We start from the raw sequence: 24,722 nt of genomic DNA, 5'->3' as shown, positions 1-24,722 counted from the left end.
TCTAGGTTTGTCATAACCTTTCTTCCAAGGAGTAAGTGTCTTTTAATTTCATGGCTGCAGTCACCATCTGCAGTGATTTTGGAGCCCAAAAAATAACATCTGACACTGTTTCTACTGTTTCCCCATCTATTTCCCATGAAGTGATGGGACCAGACATGATCTTCGTTTTCTGAATGTTGAGCTTTAAGCCAACTTTTTCACTCTCCTCTTTCACTTTCATCTTCCTCTAAAGCCAGAATGGTTTTCTTGTTTTATTTTTGTTTGGGCCCTTTGTTTTGTCAGAACCTAGGATCCCATCAGCTTCAGTTCCAGAGCACGTGATCATGTGCAAACTGTTAAGAAAGGACCTATGAGTTTCATAAGATTCCCAAAGGGTCCTTGACCTGAAAAGTAAAAACCATTGCCTGGAAAATGCAGAATAATGGGGGACATGATCAGGAAGATCCCCTGGAGGAAGAAATGGCAACCCACTCCAGTATCCTTGCCTGGAAAATCCCATGGATAGAGGAGCCTGGTGGGCTACAATCCATGGGGTCACAAAGAGTCAAACACGAGTGAGCCATTAACACTCTTCACTTTGAAGAGAAGAGTGACTTCAGATATTAGGCATCAAAGCCTGTTTGGAAACGTTCGGAGAATAATAAGGCATCAAGTAAACCCATAGGGAAATGAAACATGATGTTTTCAGATCTTGCTCTGTAAGATTTTTATTACTTTTACAAAAAATCAACAAGCCACGAAACACCTGACATAAGGGGCGAATGCTGTTGATCGATGCTGCTAACTCTACAAGAAAGATCAGCTTTTATACTTGACCAAAGGGAGGAAGGGACCTAAGAGGATTCCCAATGGTGTCCCTGGCGGAACTCTCTGTTAAGGCTTTCGTGTCAAAATTTCTTTTCTATTGTTTTATTTTGTTTACATGGCTGCACTGGTTCTTGGCTGTGGCACACAAGATCTTTATTTCACCGTGCAGAATCTTTTCTTGCTCTACATGAACTCTTGGTTGTGGCATGGGGGATCTAGTTCCTTGGCCAAGGATGGAACCCAGGCCCCCTGCATGGAGAGTGGGCTATCTTAGCCACTGGACCACTGGGGAAGCCCCCACATTGAAATTTCTTGTAGATGCCTTCGTATCTCTACTCTGGTCATTAATGTCTCAGCTATGACAGATGAGGAGCAAGAGACGCTAAGTAGCCTCTCCTGGCCACAAGGAGACTCTGGGCAACCCAGATACCAGCCTGGGCCCGTCTGCCTCCAGCCCCGACTGTTTGGCTTCACTGTACCACTGTGCCACTGTGGGTTTTGTGACAGGAAGCAATGAGCACATCCAGAGATTCCAAATTTCTCTAGCAGGAGGAAATCATCATACAGCTCCCTGTCCTGAAATACACACCCTCTGCTGCTGCTGCTTCTAAGTCACTTCAGTCGTGTCCGACTGTGCAACCCCATAGACGGCAGCCCACCAGGCTCCCCCGTCCCTGGGATTCTCCAGGCAAGAACACTGAAGTGGGTTGCCATTTCCTTCTCCAATGCATGAAAGTGAAAAGTGAAAGGGAAGTCGCTCAGTCGTGTCCGACTCTTAGCGACCCCATGGACTGCAGCCTACCAGGCTCCTTCATCCACGGGATTTTCCAGGCAAGAGTACTGGAGTGGGGTGCCATTGCCTTCTCTGACACACCCTCCGTAGGGTCAAAATGAGAAATGAGTGTCTGCATGTCTATGTTGGCTTATTTGACAAAAGGAAACAGGAGGTAAAGCAGAAACTAATGAACATGGCTACGTATAGGAAGTAGGTGGAAACAGGATAAAAGGAGAGGGAGGAATGAGACCTTTCTGAATATATCTTTTTATACTGACCTTAGTTTTGAATGATTTAAGAGGTTTAAGATTTCTTTTAAGAAATGGATGGCAAAAACAAATTCTAAAAGGAAACACTATTAGAAACAAATAGAGATGTGGATGGATCTAGAGTGAAGTAAGTCAGAAAGAGAAAAGCAAATATCATATTTACGCATCTATGTGGAATCTAGAAAAATGATACTGATGGACCTATTGCAGGGCAGGAATAGAGACACATACCGAATGTACATGTGGGCACAGGGGAGAAGGGGAGTGTGGGATGAACTGGGAGATTAGGATGGACATGTACACATAACTACGTGTGGCTCAGTGGTAAAGAATCCATCTGCCAATGCAGGAGACCTAAGAGACGCAGGTTCAGTCCCTAAGTTGAGAAGATCTCCTGGAGGAGGAAATGGCAACCCACTCCAGTATCCTTGCCTGGAAAATTCCACAGACAGAGAAGCCTGGTGAACTACAGTCCATGGGGTCACAAAGAGTCAGACTGAGCAACTGAGAATGCAATGCACAGATATGTGTAAAGTAGACAGCTAGTGGGAAGCTGCTACGTAACACAGGGAGCTCAGCACTGTGTCATATGAGATGGAGTGGGAGTAGGGTGAAAGGGATGGGGGGAATGGAAGGGGGGTAGGATGGAAGAGGGAGAGAGATGCAAGAGAAAAGGGACATTTGTATACTTACAGCTGATTCACTTCATTGTACAGCAGAGAGTTAGCTCAGACAGTAAAGAACCCACTTGCCAATGCAGGAGATCCAGGTTCAATCCCTGCCTCGGGAAGATCCGCTGGAGAAGGAAATGGCAACCCACTCCAGTATTCTTGCCTGGAGAACCTCATGGACAGAGGAGCCTGGCGGGCTACAGTCCATGGGGTCGCAGAGAGTCTGACACCACTGAGCAACTTTCACTAACACAACATTGTAAACAACTATCAGTTCGGTTCAGTCGCTCAGTTGTGTCTGACTCTTTGAGATCCCATGGACTGCAGCACGCCAGGCCTCCCTGTCCATCACCAACTCCTGGAGTTTACTCAAGCTCATGTCCATCGAGTCAGTGATGCCATCCAACCATCTTAACCTCTGTCGTCTCCTTCTCCTCCTGCCTTCAATCTTTCCCAGCATCAGAGTCTTTTCAAATGAGTCAGCTCTTCGAATCAGGTGGCCAAAGTACTGGAGCTTCAGCCCCAGCATCAGCCCTTCCAATGAATATTCAGGACTGATTTCCTTTAGGATGGACTGGTTGGATCTCCTTGCAGTCCAAGGGACTCTCCAGAGTCTTTTCCAACACCACAGTTCAAAAGCATCAATTCTTCAGCCCTCAGCTTTCTTTATAAAGCAACTATGCTTCAATTTAAAAAAAGAATGTAGGGAAAAGAAAATTTTAACAGATAACATGGCCACATAGAAAAGAAGATGAATTCAATAAATTGGAACTCTGTACTTGGATTTTACTAGTGGGAATAGTTTAAAGTTTAAAAGAATTATAATTTTTAATTTCACCTCATAGATTTCAACAGTACAAAGAACACCTGTACTATTAACAAAAAGTAGTTTATTCAGATAATAGGGGATATTAATAGTTTGCTACCATCTGTTTCCTTCTCAGAGAAATTCATGGGTTTTATAGAGTAAAAGGTAGAAATGTCAAGAGAATTTTTGGAAGTGGGGAAGCATTCTGATTGGCTTTCAAGTGCATTTGGCAGTCTTTGATTGGTTAACTCTCTACTGGTACATGTTGGGGCTTTCACACCAAGCCACAGGGGTTTTTCTGTTTCAGCTGGAAGGATATCTGATCCTCTTGCTTTGAGGTCTGAGTCTTATACAAACAAATCCTCAGGAGACTTGTGTGTGCTCAGTCCCTCAGTCGTGTTCAACTCTTTGCAATTCCATCGGGCTTCTCTGTCCACGGGATTTTCCAGGCAAGAATACTGGAGTGGATGCCATTTCCTCCTCCAGAGGATCTTTCTGATCCAGAGATCAAACCTGCATCTCCTATGGCTCCTTCATGGGCAGGCGGATTCTTCACCGCTGCGCCACCTGGGAAGCCCCCTTACTGGCGTCATCATTCCTAAACTGCTTCGTGTGCTTTTAGGAAAGAGCCAGTGATAAATGTGTAGACTGTTGGGAGCCCAGAACTGTGAGAGACACACACACAGAGAGTGGGAGAGGTTGAGGAAGAATTCTACAGTTTGTCATTTGATTTGAGGCTATCTCATGATTTCTTTAAAAAGAATCAAGATTGCTTGATGTCTCCAAGCAACATTCTGGAGCTGGTAGCCGGTGCTCCAGACTCAGTAGAGAATAAGCACATTTGTGTGGAAGACAAGGCAAGGATGGACAGGCTTAGGAGAGCTGGTGGGAAAAAATGGACGATATGGTGGGAAAGATAAATGGTAAGCAGTTATTTGCTGGCAACTAAGTTACAACACCCAATGGCAACATCCTCTGGCCATGATGATTCAGCCACGCTCCATTTTATTTCATAAATTTAAGTATAAGGCACTTAAAGGAGTTACAAGGGCTTCTTCCCAGGTGGTGCTAGTTGTAAAGAACCCGCCTGCCAATTCAAGAGACACAAGAGAGGCAGGTTCGATCGCTGGGTCAGGAAGATCCACTGGAAGAGGAAATGGCAACTCACTTCAGTATTCTTGCCTGGAGAATCCCGTGGACCAAGGAGCCTGGCAGGCTACCGTCCATGGGGTGGCAGAGAATCAGACACCACTGAGCATGCTCGCATGCAGGAGGAGTTATAAACATCACAATGAACACATAATCCCTCTTTTAAAAAACAGATACAATACTGTGGCAGTTGAATATATAGGCTCTAGAGAGGCTATGACTCCTTAAACTAGAACTCTGCTTCCACTAATGAGCCACTGGTGTTAGGGCTGGTGTTAGCCACTGGTGTTAGGGCTGCCATAACAAAATACTGCAGATTGAATGGCTTAACCAACAGAACTTTATTTTCTCACCATTCTGGAGGCCAGATGTTTAAAAGCGAGGAGCCGACACGTGTACCCCAATGTTCATCGCAGCACTGTTTATAATAGCCAGGACATGGAAGCAACCTAGATGTCCATCAGCAGATGAATGGATAAGAAAGCTGTGGTACATATACACAATGGAGTATTACTCAGCCATTAAAAAGAAATAGATTTGAATCCGTTCTAATGAGATGGATGAAACTGGAGCCGATTATACAGAGTGAAGTAAGCCAGAAAGAAAAACACCAATACAGTATATTGACACATATATATGGAATTTAGAAAGATGATAATGATGACCCTGTATGAGAGACAGCAAAAGAGACACAGATGTATAGAACGGACTTTTGGACTCTGAGGGAGAGGGAGAAGGTGGGATGATATGGGAGAATGGCATTGAAACATGTATACTCTCATGTAAGAAACGAAGTGCCAGTCTATGTTCGACACAGGATACAGGATGCTTGGGGCTGGTGCATGGCATGATCCAGAGAGATGATATGGGGTGGGAGGTGGGAGGGGGATTCAGGATTGGGAGCTTGTATACACTCGTGGTGGATTCATGTCAATGTATGGCAAAACCAATACAGTATTGTAAAGTAAAATAAAGTAAAAATTAAAAAAATTAAAAAATAAAAAGCGAGGAGCCGAGAGGGTTGGTTTCTGGTGGGGCCTCTTTCTCAGCTTGGGGACAGCCGCTCTCTGGCTGTGTCCTCACAGGGCCTGCTCTCTGAGCACAGGTGGAAAGAGACTAAAGCTCTCTGGTGTCTCTTCCTCCAGAAGGATGCCATTTCTTTTGCATTAGATGACTTCGTTTAACTTCAATTCCCTCTCTAAAGTTCCTATTTCCAAACACAGTCACGTAAGAGGGTTCGGGCTTCAGTACAGGAATTTCAGAAGCATACAGTTCAGTCCATAAAACTGTGTGACCCAGAAAGTTATTTAACTTCTCTTTGTCTTAGTTCACTTCTATGTAAAATAGGTATCGTAGCACCACCCACCTAAGAGGGCTGTTATAAGATGTTATTCATTGAAGAATGTAAAGCATTTGGTGCCTGGCAGACAATAAACAGGTTTCCCCAATGGCTCAGCTGGTAAAGAACCTGCCTGCAATGCAGGAGACACAAAAAATGGGTTCAGTTCTTGGGTTGGGAAGATCCCTTGGAGGAGAGCATGGCAACCCACTCCAGTATCCTTGCCTGAGAATCCCATGGACAGAGGAGGCTGGCGGGCCACAGTCCGTACGGTCGCAAAGAGTCACACATTACTAAGTAGCTACACACACGGACGCATATGATAAACACTCAGTAAATAATGTATATTACTTAATTCAATACTTGATTTATGAATTTATCAGCCACTTTGGTGAAAGCAGATTGGGGGCAGGGCGAGACGGGGATGACAGAGGATGAGATGGCTAGATGGCATCACTGACTCGATGGACATGAGTTTGAGTAAACTCCAAGAGTCGGTGATGGACAGGCAGGCCTGGCGTGCTGCAATTCTTGGGGTCGCAAAGAGTTGGACACGACTGAGCAACTGAACTGAACTGAACTTGGTGAAAGCAGAATTAGGAGTACACCTGTAGAATGTCTTTTTTTAGACACTTTTTTTAAAAGGACATTTCAATATCTTTTTGTGTAACTAGAGATGAACTTCACTGGCCATCCAGTACTTCAGTAACAGAAAAAGCACAACTGTTTACTGAAGGTATTTTTAACCTGAACATAAGGCAGGACTTGTTATTTAAATGAATGGCAATTGGCTGAGCCTCCTGAACTAAAACCACTATTACGGTAAGATTATTCTTCTTCTTTTTGACCCTGGACTTGGTAAATCACCAACATCCTTCTCGACACGAAGACCTATAAACATTAGTGCAGAACACTTTATCACTGCACTAATTCAGTGCAGGTTTATTAGAATGAGAACCAAGAGTCAAGGAAAACATTGCATCATATAGCCTGGTATTTGAAATAAAAAGGCAAAATGTCAGCAGTTAATTCTCTGTTTCTGAGCATTGGCAATTTAGATTTATTTTACAGAATTCCAAAGTGGTGAGGGTGGTTCATATCCATCTTATTTCATCTTGTTTCATTGGAATCACATTCTCCAGGTCTTTGTGATGCGTTTTTTATCTACTAAGAGAGTACCTCTGGCTTTTTTCAGGGGTCTCTCTTGAGGATGGCTTTCATCGTATTGTTATTCTGCACAAAACGTCTCTTGTCATTATTTGTCACCATGAATCTAAAAATAGGACTCTGTCTGTTAAACCTCCATCTTGCAGGGCCTTACCCGTGTTGGCTCAGGGCTTATCAGATCCCTCAGCTGGGCCTCAGCTTGGTTTCCTGGCTTTCAGGCTTTCTGTTCAACACCACCACCAAGCCTTGCCTCCTTCACCACTCCTTACTCTAACACCATCTTACTCAGGGAAGGGAACACCACCAAAAGAGATGGGCTGTTTTTATTTGCTTCCAAGTGAGTTAAACTCTTGAAAGATTAACCAGAAATTGGCTCAGACAGTAAAGAATCTGCCTGCAATGCAGGAGACCCATGTTCAATCTCTGGGTCAGAAAGATTCCCTGGAGAAGGCAATGGCAACCCACTCCAGTATTCGGGCCATGGACAGAGAAGCCTGGAGGGCTGCAGTCCATGGGGTTGCAAAGAGTCAGACATGACTGAGCGACTAACACACACCAGAGAAGTTCTCAGTAGAGAAATTAAGTGCAATAAATTTTTTAAAGCACAAACACAAACACACACACACACACATGCACACACACAGCCCTACCCCTTTGGGCTTTGGGGAAATAACTTAGACCCGACAAGCTTTGGCAGAAATCAAGCAGCCTTCTCAAGCACAAAGTCAAAAAGGCTTGCCTGGCCCAAGAACATGCCAAGAGGCCCTTTCTCCTCCGACCCCACTGGCCTCCATGCTGTCTTATAATGTCAGTGTCCAGCTGTTTTTCTTGAGATGGAGAGGCCAGATTCCCCAGGGACGGGACATGAGTGGTCTCCACTCCTCAGTTTCCTCATCTGTAGAACAAGAGTAGCACAACAGCACCTGCTCACAGCACTGGTGTAAGGATTAAGTGAAATAGACACAGTAAAGGCCTTGGGAAAGCCCCAGCTCAGAGCAGCTACTTAGGAGTGTTCCATGAAGGTGACAGTGACATGATAATGCAGAATAAGAGAAATGGAGACTGTCATTCAGAGCACAAGTCTTCCAACCGCATCCCCGTCTCCAACTTCATCTCACCCTCCTCTAAGTTGACTTGCAGTGGTGGCATCTCCCAGGCTTATTTGCACAGAAAACAGTCAAGGAGGCTGAGTAGGCGGCATTCTACTCTACAGAGACCTAATTTCTGACTCACTGTCAAGGAAACAAAAATGCATGAAAAGTTAGTTGAAAGGTGGCAAACACAATCACGCACTTCCGTTTAACACCAGCAGCTAGAACATGGAGCCAAGGAGACAGGAATGCAGGTTAGACCCCAGAGGTACCAAACCTCCCTCCCCATCCCCACCATTCATTCCAAAGGCCCCAGGCATCCAATTGGATGTTGGTCTTGATGAGTCCTTGGTCTTTAGGCCAGGGTCCTCACTTCTGAAAGTCCCAGTCAGAATATCCAAGGCTGAACTGCTACAGAAATGAAAAGATGGACTGTTGGTCCCTTGAGGCTAGGAACGCAGTACTTAGCATATGGGTTGCATTTAATAAATATCACCCAAAAAAATAGTGGTTAGCAGTTCTGAGAACAGAATAGCTTGAAGAAAATCATTATAGCCATTTTGAGCCAACAGATGCTTGGAAACATTTAAATGACAGTCCAGCTCCTTGGGACCCCATGAACTGTACACTGCATGGAATTCTCCAGGCCAGAATACTGGAAAGGGTAGCTGTTCCCTTCTCCAGGGGATCTTTCCAACACAGGGATTAAACCCAGGTCTCCTGCATTGCAGGTGGATTCTTTACAATCTGAGCCACCAGGGAAGCCCAAGAATACTGGAATGGGTATACTATCCCTTCTCCAGTAGATCTTCCTGACCCAGGAATTGAACCAGAGTCTCTTGCTTTGCAGGCAGATTCTTCACCAGCTGAGCTACAGGGAAACCCATAAATGATAGTACAAAGCAGAGTAATATAGATTAGATTATGTCACAATTCTTTTCTACTGTTTCCAATTCTTTACATAAAAAGAGTAAGTTCATATAAACAACAGGGACCTACTCTATAGCACAGGGAACTATTCAGTATCTTGTAATAAACCACACTGGAGAATACTTTGAAAAGAAGATATACACATATAACTTAATCACTTTGCTGTATACCTGAAACTAACACATTGTAAATCAACTATTCTTCAAGGGAAAAAAAGGGGGGGGGGAACAGTTTTTAAAACACAGAACAAGAAGGGCCCTTACACAAAACATACGCAGGCTAACACTACAACAAAAAATGGAATTACTGATTGAACCCAGGTCTCCTGCATCGCAGGCAGACACTTTACCATCTGAGCCACCAGGGAAGCCCTTTTTAAAATATAATACCTGATAAGTACAAAATAATGTAAGTCACATATTATGTTGCACAGTATTGCTGGTTCAGTTGCTCAGTCGTGTCCAACCCTTTGCGACCCCATGAACCACAGCACACCAGGCCTCCGTACCATCACCAATTCCCAGAGTCCACCCAAACCCATGTCCATTGAGTCGGTGATGCCATCCAACCATCTCATCCTCTGTTGTCCCCTTCTCCTCCCGCCTTCAATCTTTCCCAGCATCAGGGTCTTTTCCAGTGAGTCAGTTCTTCACATCAGGTGACCAAAGTATTGGAGCTTCTGCTTCAGCATCTGTTCCTTCCAATGAATATTTGGGCTTGGTTTTCTTTAGGATTGACTGGCTGGATCTTGCAGTCCAAGGGACTCTCAAGAGTCTTCTCCAACACCACAGTTCAAAAGCACCAACTCTTCAGTGCTCAGCTTTCTTTATGGTCCAACTCTCACATCTACACATGACTACTGGAAAAACCATAACTTTGATTATATGGACCTTTGTTGGCAAAGTAATGTCTCTGCTTTTTAATATACTGTCTAGGTTTGTCATAGTTTTTCTTCCAAAGAACAAACGTCTTTTAATTTCATGGCTGCAGTCACCATGTGCTGTGATTTTGGAGCCCAAGAAAATAAAATCTGTCACTGTTTCCATTGTTTCCCCATCTATTTGTCATGAAGTGATGGGACTGGATGCCATGATCTTAGTTTTCTGAATGTTGAATTTTAAACCCTTATCGTCCCCCTAATGGTAACATTCCAGAGTCTGCAGGTGGCTGTGTTTTGTATTTTGTCCAGAAGTCTTGGCTATAAGCAATGGGAAGGAAAGGCTGGACTGACTCCATCATCACCGAGCCCAGAAATCCCATCCCTTACTTTTTATTGAACTTACTTTGGATAAAATTCAAATGTTTGTAATTTTCTGGTATCTAGTTCGCATCTAGCTGAGAGTCCTTCCCAGATAATCTGACATAACCCAGGAAGCAGAAATCTCCCACTTTCTTTTCTAAGGACCACAAGCCATCTTTTAATTTAATGATACATGTCAGACATTTCTAATCAACATTTCTCTAGAGTTCCTTAGGTCCATCCTCTTCACTTAACAACAGGTATCTGGGAGGAACCTCCTACGGTGAAACACTTGCTAAACGGTATGGAGATAAAAAAGAAACCTCGAGGCATTCACCATCCTACAAGGACGCCAGCTGACAAGGAAACCAGAAGCTTAGCCTGAGTTGCAGAAGCTGTGAGAAGGCTGGGATGGGATTTCACTGTACTGTCTGTCCTGCTAGCCCTGGGTTCCTAGTCCTAATTCAAGAGAGGTCAGTCCCAGGGAAAGGGAAAGTGAAAGTCGCTCAGTCGTGTCCGACTCTGCGATCAGGCCAGAATACAGGAGTGTGTAGCCTTTTCCCTTCTCCAGGGGATCTTCCCAACCCAGGGATCCAACCAAGGTCTCCAGCATTGCAGGCGGATTCTTTACCAGCTGAGCTACGAGGGAAGCCCATGAGTCCCAGAGGAGGTAGAAAAGAAGAGAGTAAATCAGCTCTGATGAGATGAGCAAGATGCCGCTGAAGAAAAGGCATTCAAGATAGAGCAGACAGCACACGTGCAGGCATAAGAATTAGAAATGCAAGCAGCAAGGCGGCCCGGAGTAAAGCAGCTGCCCCCCAACTTGGAGATCAGACTTTTCAGGTTTTGCTCATTTCGACAAAAGAAGCATCTCGTTTTCCACGCTCGCTTAAGACACCTACCTCGGGACAACGTAATGATCTTTCTGATACGAAAAGCAAACACAATGGCATACACACGGATTGAATCTTCTTTTTTTCTGGATTCAAGAAAGTCCCCTCTTGTCTCATTGTTTCTATGTGCGTATGGATTTGCTGTTGTTGTTAGTCGTGCCTGACTCTTTTGTGATCCCGTGGACTGTACCCGCCAGGCTCCTTTGTCCGTGGCCTTTCCCAGGCAAGAATACTAAGGTAGATTGTCACACCCTCCTCCAGGGGATCTTCCCGACCCAGGGATCAAACTCACTTGGGGTGTCTTGCTTGGCAGGCAGATCCTCCGCCACTGAGCCGTGTGGGAAGCCCACGTATATAGATACACGGTATCTAAACATTCGCCTGCATGGTGCATATACCTTCCTCATTCCTGTGTTCCTTTATCAGTGTTGCCAATATTTGTATGTTTTCATGTTTCATCTTCTTTATTAAAGAAATAAAATTCTGCATCCTCTGCTCACACTCATTCCAAAGCCTCAAACAAAACCCATGAAAACTTGTTCTCCGAGTCAGTCACACTTCCCTGAGTTAAGTGACTCTGGAAATCACAAGGGCTCCATCGCCACACACTGATGTAATGTTGGCAGCTCCATCTGAGTTGGTTTTATTTGGTTATATTTTCAACAACAGTAAAAATCACATTTTTTCTAAGAATGGACTGGGACCAATGTCAATATGTAAGACAGGGATCTTTCTGAAGGAAATGAAAATTCACGGCTTACACTAGAAATACTTTGTAATACTGTTAGACAAATATATTCATATTCTTTTTTTATCTCTTCCACAATGAATTAGGACACCAAAAGATGGCTAAAACTCGGAAAAGCATCCATGGGCATTTGTTTAAATCTCACTTACTCATTTTTTTAAATTGGAGGGGATTTGCTTTATATTGCTGTGTTAGTTTCTGCTATACAACAACGTGAATCAGCTCTGTGCTTACATATACCCCCTTCCTTTTGAGCCTCCCTCCCCCCCACCCCCATCCTACCCTTCAGGTCATCCCAGAGCACACAGCTGAGGTCCCTGTGCTATACAGCAGCTTCCCACTAGCTATCTAGTTTACACACAGTAGTGAGGAGACTGAGAAAGCTGGCTTAAAACTCAACATTCAGAAAACTAAGGTCATGGCATCTGGTCCCATCACTTCATGGCAAGTAGATGGGGAAAAAATGAAAACAGCGACAGACTTTATTTTCTTGGGCTCCAAAATCACTGCGAACGGTGACTGCATCCATGAAATTATGAGGTTTGCTCCTTGAAAGAAAAGCTGTAACAAACCTAGACAGAATATTAGAAAGCACAGACATCACTTTGCCGACAAAGTAAAGCTCCATATTGTCAAAGCTATGGTTTTTCCCATAATCATGTACAGATGTGAGAGTTGGACCATAAAGAAGGCTGAACACCGAAGAATTGATGCTTTTGAACTGTGGTGTTGGAGAAGACTCTTCAGAGTCTCTTGGACTGCAAGGAGATCAAACTAGTCCATCCAAAACAAAACCAACCCTGAATATTTATTAGAAGGACTGATGCTGAAGCTCCAACATTTTGGCCGCCTGATTCAAAGAACCAACTCATTAGAAAAAACTTTGATGCTGGAAGAGTGAAGGGAGGAGGAGAAGGGGATGACAGAGGATGAGATGGTTAGATGGCATCACCAATTCAATGGACATGAGTTTGAGCAAATTCTGGGAGATAATGAAGGACAGGGAGGCCTTTGCGTGCTGCAGTCCATGGGGTTGCAAGGAGTCAGACATGACTCAGTGACTGAACAACAACATAATCTTATTAAAGTGGTGCTATGAAAATGTGTTTGACTATTCCACTGAAATTCAATAAGCATGTTCATTTGTTAGAGCTGACATCACAACGCACTACAGACTGGGAGGCTTAAACACCAGAAATTCATTGTCTCATAATTCTGGAGGCTAGGCGTGCAAGATGAAGGCACTGGCAAGGTCGGCTGCTCCCTGCTCAGTCTGTGAATAGAGGTGGCGATCTTCTCTGTGTCTTCAAATAGTCTTTCTTCTGTCCTCGTCCGTATAACTAATCTCTTCTCATAATGACACCAGTAACAGAGAATTGGGACACCCCTGCATGGCTTCATTTTAATTTAATTGCCTCTTTAAAGACCCTCTCTTCAAATGCAGTCACAATCTGAGGTTCTGGGGGGGTTGGAACAACATATGTATTTGGGGGAAGGGGAGTACAAAATTTAGCCACTGATTGTTTTCAACAAATGACCCAAGGAAAAAGGCTATTTTCATTGGGCAAGATCTGTGCCTGGTCAAAAAAGACACATGTTTTGTGAATGGGGTTTTCTACGGAACTGCTAGAAACTTCAAATAATGACAGTTCTGAACATGAGACTTTGAAAGAGCTCCAATTCTGTTCCTACCCCTCCAGGAGTTGCTAGCTGCTCTTTTGCACCACAATTGCTGGCTATTGGGTTTGTTGTTTTTGTGTTGTTTTTTTTTTATTGTTGTCCGTGCTGGGTCTTCACTGTTGCCTGGGCTTTTTCTCTAGTTGGAGCAGGCAGGGGCCACTCTCTGGGTGCCGTGCATGGACTTCTCATTGTGGGGGCCTCTCTGGTTGCTGATCATGGGCTCTGGAATGCACAGACTTCAGCAGTTGTGGCTCACATGCTTAGTTGCCTCTCAGAAGTGGAGTCCTCCCAGACCAGGGGCCAAACCCACATCTCCTGCTCTGGCAGGTCAATTCTTTACCACTGAGCCCCCAGGAGAAGCCCAAGCTATTGATTTTGAAGTCTAACATAAGCTGAGCAGGGGGACGCTGAAACTTTGCCAAGCTCAGGGTTCTTACTGAGATTCCTCCATTTTTCTTGAACAAACACTCCTGGAGTTCATTTACAGAGTTTTGAAGAGTTTGTATTGTCAATTTCTGCCAATGTCCTCGTTACCTTCATGGAGGAGAGGGTTTTCAGAGGTCCTTTCCCCATCTCCCTGAGGACATCCTCTTGGCTGCATCCTGCGTTGTTTCTTCACACCTGTATCTCAAGTTTCCGATTCTCTGTTCAGCCAATTCCAATCAGATGTGAAACCAACTGATTTTAACATAAATTTAACATATAGAGTTTAATTTTAATCATTGTATTTTTAATTTCTAGTTCCATTTGGCTATTTTCAGTTCAGATCAGTCTCTCAGTAGTGTCCGACTCTTTGCGACCCCATGAATGGCAGCATGCCAGGCCTCCCTGTCCATCACCAACTCCCGGAGCCCACCCGAACCCATGTCCATTGAGTTGGTCATGCCATCCAACCATCTCACCCTCTGTCATCCCCTTCTCCTCCTGCCTTCAATCTTTTCCAGCATCAGGGTCTTTTCAAATGAGTCAGTTCTTTGCATCAGGTAGCCAGAGTATTGGAGCTTCAGCTTCAACATCAGTCCTTCCAATGAACACCCAGGACTGATCTCCTTTAGGATGGACTGGTTGGAACTCCTTGCAGTCCAAGGGACTCTCAGATGTTTATCCAGCACAACAGTTCAAAAGCATCTATTCTTCGGTGCTCAGCTTTCTTTATGGTCCAACTCTCACATCCATACTGACTACTGGAAAAACCCTAGAGCCAGACATCTTGGAATGTGAAGTCAAGTGGGCCTTAGAAAGCATCACTACGAACAAAGCTAGTGGAGGTGATGGAATTCCAGTGGAGCTGTTTCAAATCCTGAAAGATGATGCTGTGAAAGTGCTGCACTCAATATGCCAGCAAATTTGGAAAACTCAGCAGTGGCCACAGGACTGGAAAAGGTCCGTTTTCATTCCAATCCCAAAGAAAGGCAATGCCAAAAAATGCTCAAACTACCACACAATTGCACTCATCTCACATGCTAGTAAAGTGATGCTCAAAATTCTCCAAGCCAGGCTTCAGCAATATGTGAACCATAAACTCCCTGATGTTCAAGCTGGTTTTAGAAAAGGCAGAGGAACCAGAGATCAAATTGTCAACATCTGCTCCTCTTTATCATGGATAAAGCAAGAGAGTTCCAGAAAAACATCTATTTCTGCTTTATTGACTATGCCAAAGCCTTTGACTGTGTGGATCACAATAAACTGTGGAAAATTCTGAAAGAGATGGGAATACCAGACCTCCTGACCTGCCTCTTGAGAAACCTGTATGCAGGTCAGGAAGCAACAGTTAGAACTGGACATGGAACAACAAACTGGTTCCAAATAGGAAAAGGAGTCCGTCAAGGCTGTATATTGTCACCCTGCTTATTTAACTTCTATGCAGAGTACATCATGAGAAACGCTGGGCTGGAAGAAACACAAGCTGGAATCAAGATTGCCAGGAGAAATATCAATAACCTCAGATATGCAGATGACACCACCCTTATGGCAGAAAGTGAAGAGGAGCTAAAAAGCCTCTTGATGAAAGTGAAAGAGGAGAGCAAAAAAGTTGGCTTAAAGCTCAACATTCAGAAAACGAAGATCATGGCATCGGGTCCCATCACTTCATGGGAAATAGATGGGGAAACAGTAGAAACAGTGTCAGACTTTATTTTTTTGGGCTCCAAAATCACCGCAGATGGTGATTGCAGCCATGAAATTAAAAGACGCTTACTCCTTGGAAGAAAAGTTATGACCAACCTAGATAGTATATTCAAAAGCAGAGACATTACTCTGCCGACTAAGGTCCGTCTAGTCAAGGCTATTGTTTTTCCTGTGGTCATGTATGGATGTGAGAGTTGAACTGTGAAGAAGGCTGAGCGCCGAAGAATTGATGCATTTTAACTGTGGTGTTGGAGAAGACTCTTGAGAGTCCCTTGGACTGCAAGGAGATCCAACCAGTCCATTCTGAAGGAGATCAACCCTGGGATTTCTTTGGAAGGAATGATGCTAAAGCTGAAACTCCAGTACTTTGGCCACCTCATAAGAGTTGACTTATTGGAAAAGACTCTGATGCTGGGAGGGATTGGAGGCAGGAGGAGAAGGGGGCAACAGAGGATGAGATGGCTGGATGGCATCATGGACTCGATGGACATGAGTCTGAATGAACTCCGGGAGATGGTGATGGACAGGGAGGCCTGGTGTGCTGTGATTCATGGGGTCGCAAAGAGTCGGACATGACTGAGCAACTGAACTGAACTGAACTGACGAGACAGACCTTTGTTGCAAAGTAATGTCTCTGCTTTTTTTTTTTTTTTAATATTTATTTATTTGGTTGTGTCAGGTCTTAGTTGTGGCAGATGGGATCTTTGACCTTTGTTGGAATCTTTAGTTGCAGCATGTGGATCTAGTTCCCTGACCAGGGATCGAACCCAGGCCCCTTGCATTAGGAGCGTGGAGTCTTAGCCACTGGACCACCAGGGAAGTCCTCTCTGCTTTTTAATATGCTGTCTAGGCTGGTTATAACTTTCCTTCCAAGGAGTAAGCGTCTTTTAATTTCATGGCTGCAATCACCTTCTGAAGTGATTTTGGAGCCCAAAAAGATAAAGTCTGACACTGTTTCCACTGTTGCTCCATCTATTTCCCATGAAGTGATGGGACCCGACGCCATGATCTTCGTTTTCTGAATGTTGAGCTTTAAGCCAATTTTTTCACTCTCCTCTTTCACTTTCATCAAGAGGCTTTTTAGTTCTTCTTCACTTTCTGCCATAAGGGTGGTGTCATCTGCATATCTGAGGTTATTGATATTTCTCCTGGAAATCTTGATTCCAGCTTGTGCTTCCTCCAGCCCAGCATTTTTCATGACGTACTCTGCATATAATTTAAATAAGCAGGGTGACAATATACAGCCTTGATGTACTCCTTTTCCTATTTGGAACTAGTCTTTATGTAAATTTGGCTATTTACATAACCAGAAATGAAAATCTGGGTGGATATTATTTTATGTGCCTGTCTCTGTTTTCTAGTCATGTTAAAATAAACATACGCTTCTTTTATGGGGAAAAAAGTTATAACTGTTTTATCATCTTTCCTTTTGACTTCCTGTCTGCGCCTCACTTTGAGCCCGTATAACCCTCCCATCACTTGCCTTCCCCCATGACTCCCAAACACAGCTAAAGACTTGCTACCTCCAAAGAGAAACGTTCTTTGAAAAATCAAAACAAGATGCTATTGTTCTTTGCTTTGCGATGCCTAGTGGCCTTGTAAACTTGTTTTAGAGGCATGGGGGGTGAGGGGACCAAACCATTGGCAAGTCAGGAAAATATTGAAGAAGAGTAGCATTCAGTTCGGAGGTTCAGAGGAAGAGCAAAGGGCTAAATGAGGACTGTGTGGGCTCAGACTCTGCCAGCTGCCGCAGGCCAGTCCCTTAGTCCCTGCCTCCTTAAGTCCCGATCCTTAGGACCATTTTCTTCTTTTAGCCATGAGAAGTCAATGCACCGCTGTGGGAATATTTTGTAGATCTGAACCCTTCTGTGTAAAACCTATTTGTGTCCTATTCTCCTTATCCCAACTGCATTGAGCATAAAGCAATTGCTTAATGCATGTTATTCACTGTCCTGACGGACAATATATGAGTGACTGGTTGCTCCCCTGGATGAATGAACACAAGGAGGCAGTAGGAATATCATGAGTCCTCCAGAGCTTCACCTCTGTGGTCTCCTTATTCCATTTTTTAAATGTTTAGTTATATTTTTATAGAATTACATGATATAATATGTATAAAGTATATAACCTACTTCATATGATATGTAATGAGGGCTTCCCTGGTGGCTCAGTGGTCAAGAATCCGCCTGCAATGCAAGAGATGCAGGTTCGCTCCCTGGGTCAGGAAGATCCCCTGGAGGAGGGCATGGCAACCCACTCCAGTACTCTTGCCTGGGGAATCCCAGGGACAGAGGAGCCTGGCGGGCTACAGTCCCTGGGGTCACAAAGAGTCAGACTCTACTTAAGTGACTGAGCATGCCTGCACGCGTACTGTGTAATATGCTGCTGTTGTTGTTCATTGCTCAGTCCCTCAGTCATGTCCGACTCATCGCGACCCCATAAACTGCAACATGCCAGGCTTCCCTGTCCTTCACTATCTCCTGGAGTTTGCTCAAACCCATGTCCATTGAATATGTAATATATTTTATATAGAGATGAATATATTAACATTTTCTTCTACCTGAAATCTCTTTTTTTTTTTCTTCTGACTTTAAAAGAAAATAAAAGTTTTCATGGGCTCCTAAAAACAGGATGGGCTTTTAGCACTGAGCTTACTGAGTTGAAGGGAAAATCAGACCTGAAGGGACGGCGAATGCTTCCAGTTCCTGAGAAGTTTCATAAGAGAATTCTTTGACCTTGTGGTGGGGGGGGGCGGAAATGTACCAATGACATTCCTCTATTTCACCCCAAGCCTGTTGCCTTGTTTTCTCTCCTTAAGGTAACAGGTGGGATTTCCCTTGTTCTGCCTTTTCACTTGTAAAAGGAAGCCACTCCTAACTCCTGGGCTGCCAGTAGCTCACATGGCATTTTTGTGCAAATTAGAAAAAGTTTTCTTGTCTATAAGCAGGAAGAGCGGGTGAGGTGGGGAGTGACTTTGTTATATTATTGCATGAGCTGAAAGACATGTCCACTAGTCCTAGGGAAAGTACAAACTCCGGTGGGTTTCCTTTCCAGCCTTATTTGGGGAACCACTGTCATGGCCTATGTGTCAGGGACGTAGGCCTCCAGCTTAAGGGCATGTAAGTGTAGCTCATAAGTCAACTTTCTTTCTAAGTCTGTGGCTGCTGCACTCAAATCCCAGTGGGGCTCAGGCAAAGCCTCTGAAAGCAATGTCAGATCCCGGTTATGACCTCAGGTGAATCTGGAACAAAACGTGGACAAGGCACAGCCACATGAGTGTGTACCCGTGTGCGTGTGCACACATGATGTCCTGTGACCTCGCAGGCAAGCTTTGCCTGCTGTGGGCCAGCACTGCCACCTCGCTCCCTAGGACTCCGCAAGAGAGCACACGCATATGGTAGCACGCTAGCCGTCTGTGACGAGAAGCACACCTCCCTAGTTGCGGCGCTGTTACCGAGTCCAAGCTTGAACTGCTCAACAGGCCAGTAAATCGAGAAAGAAGTCTTTATTTGGAAAGCCAGCAAACCAAGAAGATGGTGGACTAGTGTCCCAAAGAACCATCTTACCTGACTTAGAATTCAGGCTCCTTTTATATTAAAAGGGGAGGATGTATGGTTGTCATTGCTCAGTTGCTCACTTATGTCTGACTCCTTGGGACCCCATGGACTGCAGCAGGGAACCCCAGCTTCCCTGTCTTACACTACCTCCTGGAGTTTGCTCAGACTCATGTCCATTGAGCCGATGATGCCATCCAACCATCTCATCCTCTGTCATCCCTTTCTCCTCCTGCCTTCAATCCTTCCCAGCAACGGGGTCTTTTCCAATGAATCTGCTCTTTGCATCAGATGGTGAAAGTATTGGAGCTTCAGCTTCAGCATCTGTCCTTCCAATGAATATTAAGGACTGATTTCCTTTAGAGTGGACTGATTGGATCTCCTTGCAGTCCAAGGGACTCTCAAGAGTCTTCTCCAGCACCACAGTTCGAAAACATCAAACTTCTCAGAGGGGAAATCCTTCCTTCTTGCAACTGTCCACATAGTTCAGGTCATGACCTTCCTGTAAACTCCAGCAAGACAAATGCTATTCTCTGTTCTGCAGCTTTTTATCTCGGTACCAATAGGACAATGTTATACCTTCAAAGGTCAGAACTTTGAAAATGGGGTCTCCTGTATATTTCAGGCTATCGGCAACATTCGTAAGTTGCAGCAAAAGCAACAGAGTGCAAAGGTTAAAGGAAGCAGATAAAATATGGAGTCAGATCTGTTCCTCCCTGTTACAACAGCCTATACAGGTCACAGTCTCAACATTACACGCAGCAGTACTGCCCAGGTCCCTGAGCCCCCTGGTCAGTGGGAAGCCTGCACGTGCGCACGTGTGCACACACACACACACACACACACGCACTAATCCTTCTACTCTCCTCTCTGCAGGGATGACGTGCCAAGCTCGAAGCTCCTACATTACCAGTGAGATCCTCTGGGGGTACCGATTCACGCCTGTCCTGACGCTGGAGGACGGGTTCTACGAAGTTGACTACAACAGCTTCCATGAGACCTACGAGACCAGCACCCCATCTCTCAGCGCCAAAGAGCTGGCCGAGTTAGCCAGCAGGGCCGAGCTGCCCCTGAGCTGGTCTGTCTCCAGCAAACTCAACCAACACGCAGAACTGGAGACTGAGGAGGAGGAAAAGAACCCTGAGGAGCAGACGGAGAGAAATGGTGACGTGGCAAACCTAGAGAACGAATCCAAAGTTTAGTCCCCGGGCCCGGGGCCGCCCCTTCTCCTCTCCAACCCCCACCCCCCACCCCCACAACCGTCCCTTGTCTCTCATTCTCTTTCTTGTCTGTCTGTTACTCTGTTCTTTCCTTATATTTCAGTTTGGCATTACCAGGAAACAAATCTTCAAGGTGTAAAATATCTACCTGCCCTCTCAGTTAGTTCAGATTGACGAGGTAGCTTGCAGATTGGGTTAAGGTGTCACATGCCCTCTTCTGTGGTCCCAGCCTGGTCTCCTCCCGGGATAGAGCACATCTGACTAGAGATTTACACTACTCCCTTGCATGTGTTGTAAAATAGCAGATCGCTCAAAAGGGTGCATCAAAGAGTTTCCCTGGGATGTGACGAGGAAGGTCTCTGGTGCCTATTCATTCACGCAGTGAGACATGGAGTCGAGCCCTCCGTTTTACACATCTCAATAAATTTCATCCACGGGGCGAGGTGCTTGCCCTCTGTGGGCGTTGCGGTTACAGGACCCAGGTGAGGTGAAGACAAAACCCTGTACATATATATGCCTTATGTAATTATCTTCTTTTGCAGTTAGTAACGAAACCCAGCATGTACAAAAGTGCTGTAGAACACAACTGCTAAATACTGTACATAGGTGTAAGATCAATGTAGGTTTAGATATATAACTTTAGAAATAAGATTTTTAAAAAATGATCCCCAAAGTACAGTAGGCATTTCTGTTCTGATGTCTCTTTTCTGGATTTCTTTGATCCCATCGACCGCTGGCCCTTTAGTGCATGGCCTTTGTTCTGTGTCCCAGATTGGCAGCCATTTGGGTACCTCACTGTTCCCTTCGTTGACTCTAATAAGCCATAGGTCTGGGGGAAGTTTGGAGGTCCAGTAGATGGCAAAACCCATCACCAATATGCTGATATACTGTGAAATGTTTACAAAACTGAGGTCTCCTCTTTAAGACAACAAGGACCTCACTGACTAGCTTGGGGCAGAATTTCAGGAGGAGAACATGCTCTGGCATGCCACCAATGACGTGCACTTTTTTTGTTTCTTGTGTGTGTGTGTTTTTCTTCCTTCTTTTTTTTGGGGGGGTGGGGTGGAGGGGTAGGGGTGACTGCTCTGCGAAGCTTGTGAAATCTTCGTTCCCTGACCAGGGATTGTACCTGGAGCGCTGGCAGGGGGAGGAGTGCCAAGTCCTAACCACAGGACCACCAGGGAATTCCCATCAATGATGTGTTGATGCTTTTCCAGTGAGTTTCACCCTTTGTAGAACCGTAGTTTGAGAACTTTTTCTTCTAAAAAACCACTGACTCTCCCTCTGTTTCCACTCTATAATCACAGTTTAAAGATGAGACATGGTAAGTTCATAAAAGATGGTTTGGGTCTAAAGTCATGAAATTCACGATGGCATGTAGTGGGCAAAGTATACTATAATCAATGTTCTCATACCCTTTGACTCCATCTGACACTCTTCCTGTACCTAGGGGCTTAGCCGTCAGAATTCATTGCATTGTTATTTATTATTATTATTATTATGAAATTACCAGAGCTCAGTATTCAATGATTAGATCAACAGTCTTGGTGATCGTCTAATAAAGAATCACTTTAGAGTATGCCACAGGTTAGAAACTATAAATTGAAAGAATCTCCCAGTCAAAGAAAATGACCAAAAAATGACAGTCTTAATTCATTTTAATCTGCAAAGGCAAATGAAAAAAGAAAGAAAGAAGAGAGGAGAGAAGGAGGGAAGGAAGGAACAATATTTTGTGCTGAAAATCTAATTTTCAAAAATGAAAAATGTTTCAAATGAAAAAATAAGAGAAAGAAGAGAATCTTAGACAAAACCTCAAGGGCAGGTGGAGATTTTGCACTGAAACAGATCTTTCATGTTGATTTTGCATTTATAAACTGTGTGTTCCCTAACACAACCATCCATCACAGATATTCATTGACTGGATCCAAGTTCATTTTCAGCTCCTACAGCTGTGCTCAGTTTGAGGCTTTGCACCGTGGAGATTGCAGAGCTCAAACTAGCTGCCCTTCCCTGTTGCCCTGGCCTTCCCTAACCAGATAGCACAGGCCTTCACTGTAGTTTGGGGACCTCATGTACTAAAAAGCATGTCCCAGAGATAAGGAAAGTAACTCCTAAATTTGATGTGGCGGGGGAGGGAGGGTGTCTCTCTTCTCCCACTTGTGACACCTTGTATCCAGACAGTTGCGACTTGGCACTGATCATATGGAAAACAAAACTGCTGGCCGTAGCTCTTGCCTCCCTGCCAACATTTCACTTTTTGCATTGATCATGTGTTAGTTTTTTTCATTCCACACACTCCAAAAAGGAGGTTGCAGTTGAGGAGGAGGGAGCCCCGTGTGTTTCTTGCCAGGCTGTAGGGAGGCACTGTGGCCTTACCTCAACGTAGCCTTAGAAAGGGCACTCTTGCCTTGGGGACGCTAACCCTGCAGCATCACTGGAGTTGCAGGGAAAGGCATGGCAGCACAAAGCAAGGCCAGCTGGGGCTGCAAAACGTCTGCTAACGTAGCTCCTGGAGACTCAGTGGGCCTTTCCAAACGCTTTACTAAGGCTTGAAGGACAAAACACAGACTGTTGTCTGGTTGGGGTGGGGCCCCTTGCGCACAATTGAGCAAAGAGCCTTAGCAACTCTTTGGGCAGACACGTGTCAGTTCTGTATCTGTGACAGGACACCCAGGTATGAGGTCTTTCCCCTTTTCTCACTGTCTTTGGTGTCAATGTAGTTGGAGACGGAACACAAACCAAATCTCGTTTTTGTAATGTGAGCCTCTGAATCTTTAAATGATGATGCTCCAGAAGAACCTTTTATTAGAATGTCCTTATCAAACATGTCTATTTTTCTACAATTGTTGCTAACACAGTTTAACAGTGTATTTTGTGTCAACTGTTAAGATTTGGAACTGAAAGAAGCTCATTAAGACTGAATTTTCTAAGTAGCAAGTATTGAAAGGTGTTTTTCATTGACAGTCCAGCAAAGATGACTCTACAGTTTCTATGCATTCTCTTCCACCATATCCAGTCTCCGATCACTCAGTCCCTTGTTTATTTCCATAGGAAATCCAGCATTATTGAAATAAATAAGCCTATTGTAATCCTTCAATATTCATAATGAATGAGGATCACCCTCAACTTAATATTTTGATCTGTCCAGTGGCATATTTGAGTCCCTTTCCCATAAAAGCATGGCCGTATCATCAGCCAGATAAGAACTTTAGGCGAAAGGGTTACAACTTGCCACAGCTGACCCCAATCTGGAGAAAAGAGAGACTCAGCTGGAAGCATGACCTCCCCAAGGGCTGCTGAGACCCTCAGATTCTCATTGCCACCCACCCCAACATGCTTTCCGACTAGAAGATCACCTGTTTATGTCAGTTTTATGTAACTAATAAAATTGTTTATGTTTCTGGATGTCCCATGGGCAAACTATACTCTTTTGGATTAACACCCTTGCAATCCTTGTAAGGTCAGGTCATTGCTTTTCAATCTCTTCAAAACATGGGCTTCTGGCCTGGTTTGGTCCAACACATAGACACTCTAGGTCCGTGGGAAGGAAATGTCTCTTTCCCCATCCCCTTCTTCCATCCAACCCTCTCTTTTGCTGTTTCCCTCATTCTCCAGTTCTAGTTCCATCGATTTAGTTTAGTATCTTATGTTCCCAAATATTTTAATTCCAGCCACTGTATCTAAAAAGTTCAGCCTATTTCTAAAGCACAATTTTCTCTTAACAGTTTAACCAAACGAAGGCTCTGAAATGTCTATTTCTCATGATACTCTATAATTTTAAAATTATTTATGACTTTATTTAAAAGCCTAAGTTTTGAAGTTTCCAAGCAACATTCCTGTTTCTCTCTCCCTAAGTTTTCTTACTCCCCCCCCCCTTTGCTGTTGTATTTAGGTCGAAGTCGGTATCTTTGGGATATTCAGAAAGTGTTTATGAATGTGGGTGCCAGTGGACAAAAGCTCTATTCAAAAACTATTTGAACTCACCGAAAGAATGTGAAATTATTTGATTTTGATTAGCTAAGTGATTCAAGATAAAAAATAAAATAAAATATAGTCATTTCCAAAAGAGCTTGCCAAACTAGTCTGACTAGTTTTCAGTCTTGCCGTGACTCGGGTGACACTATGATTCAAAAGAGTCCTAAAGGGTAGTTGAAAGTTAAATGTCTTACACAGATGGTGAACTTTGTCTTCTATCATTTCTTTTCAGTGGATGGCTATGAAGTAAAAAAATATAGATAATAGATACCTAATAAA

The 24,722-nt window shown here is 44.2% G+C and overlaps 1 protein-coding gene across 1 annotated transcript in view; it reads left to right on the top strand.

The window, feature by feature from the left end:
* Positions 1–20,450, top strand: part of KCNJ6 (potassium inwardly rectifying channel subfamily J member 6) — a 103,980-nt gene extending 83,530 nt beyond the window's left edge. Inside the window, exon 3 of the mRNA XM_069598698.1 lies at positions 20,125–20,450. Coding sequence (XP_069454799.1) covers positions 20,125–20,450 — 326 coding nt within the window. The remainder of the gene's footprint in view (positions 1–20,124) is intronic.
* The last annotated feature ends 4,272 nt before the right edge of the window (positions 20,451–24,722 follow it).

This window comes from Ovis canadensis, chromosome 1 (assembly GCF_042477335.2).
Source record: "Ovis canadensis isolate MfBH-ARS-UI-01 breed Bighorn chromosome 1, ARS-UI_OviCan_v2, whole genome shotgun sequence".
Lineage (NCBI taxonomy): Eukaryota > Metazoa > Chordata > Mammalia > Artiodactyla > Bovidae > Ovis > Ovis canadensis.
Note: the sequence above shows the minus strand (reverse complement) of the source record. Positions and strands in the feature narration are given on the sequence as shown.